A 5,380-nucleotide genomic window follows, 5' to 3' on the forward strand; every position below is an offset into this window, starting at 1 on the left:
CATACATACAAACAAACATACATACAAACAAACATACATTGTGACTGTCAACTTGCAAATGAATATGACCATCATTTGCAAATTATCTGATTCTAGCTGTTAAACACAATGGCTATCAGCAACGCCTATGCTGAAATTTAGAGTCAATTACAGCTTGCACAGCATCACTAAAACTCTCACCTACAAAGCCAAGTAGTCCAGAAACAAGCAAGTGCAAGATCTCTGACTTCTCAATGATGTGGATGTTATTTCAGAATTTCCTTCTTCTAGAGAAATGTCGAACCAAAGACTACAGGTCTCTCCCTACAAGTTGCAGGATGGCCATTTATTCTAATGAGTTAACGGGTCCTTTGACAAGTTTTGTTTTTCAAAGGTTACTGGATTAGTCACTGGTAACCTGGACCATGCAGGGGTTGTACTGGGTTACATGTTGCCGGTAGCACTAAAATTGATCTAAGTTCTGACATACACACACACCTGCCCATACATACATACATACGTACGTACATACATACATACATACATACATACATACATACATACATACATGCATATACATATGTATATATATTTTATATTGATATTAATATAATCAATTCAACATAAACTCACACAATTTTTGTGATTCTTTTTTTGTATTTTGTAATGCATCCATCACTCTTGTGACAAATAAAAGAAATCATCATCATCATCATCATCATCATCATCATCACCATCATCATCATCATCATCATCATCATCATCATCATCATCATCATCATCAGCATCATCATCATCATCATCATCATCCTCATCATCATCATCATCATCATCATCATCATCATCATCATCATCATCATCATCATCATCATCATCATCATCATCATCATCATCATCATCATCATCATCATCATCATCATCATCATCATCATCATCATCATCATCATCATCATCATCATCATCATCATCATCATCATCATCATCATCATCAAGATTATCGTGATTAATGTATTTACCTTCAATAATTGAGAGTGAGGAAGTTCAGTGAAATTATTGATGGCTATTTCCTTCTTCGTTCTGGCCAGCTGAGCAGTTGGCCTGAATGGTCTTCCAATTGTAGATACAGGATAACTCACTTGTTGTGCAGGAGATAGGGGAGACAAGGATCCATTTGAATGACTTTATCAATAAAAGAGATAAAATATCAAGATGTTAATTATTTCACACCTGAAGGGAAATGACAGATTTGGCACTAGACAACAAATAATAGACATTCAAATTATATGGTAACTTCAGAGAAATACAATAGCTGTGACTCTATTTACAGAAATATCACATACTTAGTTGTGACTGTACGTTTAAGCAGGTGCTAGAATGGCTGTGTGGTTAAGAAGATTGTTTTCCAACCACATGGTTTCAGGTTCAGTCCCACTGCATGGCATATTGGGTGAGTGTCTCCGACTATGGCAATGGGCTGACCAAAGCCTTGTGAGTGAATGTGGTTGATGAAAACTGAAAAGAAACCTGTCATACATAGGCACGTGTGTGTGTGTGTTTCTATAGAGAGGTTATGTGTCTCCAGCCAATGAGTCTGATGAGTCACTTTATACAGCTAAGAGCTTTATAGGTGTGTAACCAATGGTTACTTTCTGAACAACCATATAAATATATATGATATATATATATATATATATATATATATATATATATATATATATATATATTCACATACATACATAAATGGCACTGTGCTGGTGGCACATAAAAAGCACCTTTCAAGCATTGGGCCTCATGGAGGCAATGATTGAGACCTTTGGTATGAGACCTTACTTGGAAAACAGTACAGAGTTAGCAACAGGAAAGGCATCCATCTGTACAGCTATGTCTTAGCGGCATATTTGTCTAACATATGCTAGCATGCAAAAATGAATATAAACACAAATAAATGAAAGGCCACAGTCAAATGACTGAAACAAGTAAAAGAAAAAAGAACATTTTATTTTTCTCTATGGCATCTTCTTTACTCTTAAAACACTTGACTACCATGCTGTTACACCGATAATTGTGTATGATCCCTTCCTGTACAACTTGATTAATTATGCAGGTGACTAGGCCATATCCTATTCTGCCAGATATTTTAAATATCTGTAACACTGCTGCCATTAAGAATGGCTAGACCCTCTGTCAAATTCACATTATGAAAATTCTCTGTCTCCACACTTAGCAGCCATTCATAATAGCATTTCATAACTCTTTCTTTTCAGAAATATGAGGATATCTGGGTAGAATCTAATTTATGCGTGAATTCTGTAGAGATTTCATGATTTTTAAACAAGCACTAAAAGTAAAAGTTTGGAAATTCAAATTTCAATTAATTTTCATAAATTTAAATATATCACTTTCTTTTTTTTTTTATTATTCTTTGATTTTTTTTTCACTCACCTGTATTTATTGGACATTTTAATCTGATGGAGTGTAGTGATAAATGGTGAGGTGTATTTAGATCTTGGACTGGTATTTTGAAATTCAGAATTTTCCCAATAATGCTGAGTACCTTCTGTGAAAGAAGATTCTGAGGATTCTATAGGTTCCATCAGTTCGTTCTTACAAAGGGTGGGTACTACAGCGAAGCCCGACAGTTGAGTGCTGGGAGAAGAGTATGTTTCACTTATACTGTGGTCAGTAGCATAACTGTAGTCAGTTTCTGAATAATCAACCTAAAGGGAGAATTAGATGAGATTAAAATGACAATTTATTGCTCTTAATCAAATTTTATTATTCACTATACACAACCTCCACAAATTCATATTCATTGCATACAAATCCATCTCCATCTCTAAACATTTCTCACACTAACTTCACTCTGGTGCATTTACCTACCCATCCATCTTTGTCTTTCACAGTTACATTGCACCTTGATTTTACATCTCTCTTTCTCTTTCCAGGAGGGGAAACCATTTATTCACCACTTCAGCAAGACACTAGCTCCAGCCTTCGCATCATACTTAGAAAGCATTCAGTCCACAGTGTGAAGTGGTTGGCATTTGGAAAGGGCATCCAACTGTAAAAACCATGCCAAAACTGACCTTATCTGTACTGGTGCCATGTAAAAAGCACTCAGTCCACTCTGTTGGGATGTTTGGTGTTAGGAAGAGCATCCAGTCATAAAAGCCATGCCAAAACAGACACAGAAGTTTGGTGTAGTCTTCTACCTGGCCAGCTTCTGTCAAACCATTCAATCCATGCCAGCATAGAAGGTGGACATTAAACGATGATGATAATGATGATATCCCGCAACACTATATCCCACTTAATAGAGGGATTTTGTCTTGTAGACTTGGTGGCCTCAAAAGAACTGGTATTATGAAAACAAAGTCCCTTGTACACTCTATGAAGTAGTTCACACTAGGAAGGACATCCAGGTGTTGAAATCATGCCAAAGTAGACATTGGATCTTGGCACAACTCTTCAGCTCATCAAGACATGTTGAACCATCGAACCCATGCCATCATGAAAAAACAGATGTTAAAAAATAGTGGTGGTGGTGGTGGTGGTGGTGGCATGACAGTGATGATGATGATGATGACGACTCAATATATCTTTTGAAACATTACTCCATAAGTGAAGAACTATTGCTGTTTGGCCCCAGTGTCCTAGATGTGTCTTTTTAAGACAGTAGGATATGAGGGATTTGTCTTATTTATAGTCACCTCAGTGACTACAAAGAGGCTCCAACACTGGCTTATCAAACAAAGAGTTCATGAGGTTGCTTATCCACTGCTTGGCCTTGATTCAGCTGAACTAGAACTAAAGGCATTCTTGTTATGAGCACCTTAACTTTTGGCATTTCTAGAACTATTTTATCTGCTTTTCTTTTAATTTAAGGGAGACTTAGCAGCTATTTCTACCAATTCAAGTTCACTGACTCAAAGGAAAGGTGACATATAGGCAATATGTGAAATATGGAGAAGGAAATACACTGACTGAAGAGGAATGAGTTAAATATAGTTAAGGTGTGCAATTGCCAATTTACTAGAAGACTGAGTAAGTGACTAGGTATCAGAAATATTACTGGATATGCACATTAAATACAAATATATTACTTTTAACATGTATTGGAAGATTACAGGTAAGTTTACCCCCATCAATTCATCACAGGAGAGTTCACCACCATCAGTTCATCATGAAGAAAGTTCACCGTGAGGGAAGTTTACTGAGAAAATATATCCATAGTATCTCACCATTGTGTTAAAAATAACTTTATTGAAAAAAAAAAAAAGTAATGAAGATCAAAACATGCAATCAGGGATTTTATCTTTTGGATTAAAACATAGTATGTACTAAATATGAAGAAGAAAAAAAGCTTAATTTTAAATTCATACTTCTTTACAACATAAATCAATACAAAATTCAAATTTACATTATTCAAAATTGTGTTTGAATCGATGACGGTGAATTGATGACCGTGAACTTACCAGACATTGGACTGGAATGTAAAATATCTCTAAGATAACATAAGGGAGTATTCATATTTGAGTTAGTGGTCAGGGTATTCATCCAATGACGAAATGGATTTCCACCAGGAAATGTACCATCTGCTCACCTATTCTCGAAACAGCTGTAAGGGACTATCTGCACACCTTTTGCCCTCTTCTTATCCAGCTTTGTATTCTACCTACAATGACCAGCTCTACCTAATACCAGTAATTTGTATTAAGCATATAACTGTCCTGGGTGAATACTGGCATATAGCATAACCATTATGAACACTCCTCAACTGATCTTTTATTGACCTGTTGTGATCTAAACTCCATAACATTCAATTCTACTCTCATGTTCTGTCAATGCTTAAATAAATAAATGTCATAATCTGACCTGGCACCAGCTGTTTGCCTGTTTATACCTTTATTCTATTATACACGTACCAGCTCAATTGAAACACTGTCTATGGCTGATCTTCATTATGCAACAATTTTTTAGCTGCAGATGGAATTAGAGTTTTGGAAGCAAATCAATTTGAGCACTAATTCTACAAACCCATTATCTTACGTGTGTGTGTGTGTGTGTGTGTGTGTGTGTGTGTGTGTGTGTGTGTGTGTGTGTGTGTGTGTGTGTGTGTGTGTGTGTGTGTGTGTGTGTGTGTGTGTGTGTGTGTGTGTGTGTGTGTATGTGCATGTGTGTGTGTATGCACGTGTGTATTATACATATACGTATACATTATACATATATACATGTATATATGCATAGATATATATATGTGCATGTATGTAAAAAAACATTCATGCTGGCACCATGTACAAGAACACTCATGCCAGCATCACATAAAATGCACCCATGCTGGCTTCATATAAAAAGTACCCAGTACACTCTTTAAAATGGTTGGTATTAGGAAGGATATCCA

The 5,380-nt window shown here is 36.0% G+C and overlaps 1 protein-coding gene and 1 long non-coding RNA gene across 4 annotated transcripts in view; one reads left to right on the forward strand and one right to left on the reverse strand.

The window, feature by feature from the left end:
• Window positions 1-4,860, forward strand: part of LOC128247631 (uncharacterized) — a 15,829-nt gene extending 10,969 nt beyond the window's left edge. Inside the window, exon 3 of the long non-coding RNA XR_008264005.1 lies at window positions 2,925-4,860. This is a non-coding gene — a long non-coding RNA (uncharacterized LOC128247631). The remainder of the gene's footprint in view (window positions 1-2,924) is intronic.
• The window catches only part of LOC106871170 (uncharacterized), a 103,057-nt gene that overhangs the window by 67,925 nt on the left and 29,752 nt on the right, over window positions 1-5,380 (reverse strand). For all 3 annotated transcript variants that reach the window (XM_014917500.2, XM_014917498.2, XM_014917499.2), the window contains exons 5-6: window positions 2,422-2,696; window positions 996-1,158 (exon numbers count right to left, since the gene is read on the reverse strand). In XM_014917500.2, the coding sequence (XP_014772986.1) occupies window positions 996-1,158; window positions 2,422-2,696 (438 nt within the window). The remainder of the gene's footprint in view (window positions 1-995; window positions 1,159-2,421; window positions 2,697-5,380) is intronic.

This window comes from Octopus bimaculoides, chromosome 4 (genome assembly GCF_001194135.2).
Source record: "Octopus bimaculoides isolate UCB-OBI-ISO-001 chromosome 4, ASM119413v2, whole genome shotgun sequence".
In the NCBI taxonomy this organism is placed as follows: domain Eukaryota; kingdom Metazoa; phylum Mollusca; class Cephalopoda; order Octopoda; family Octopodidae; genus Octopus; species Octopus bimaculoides.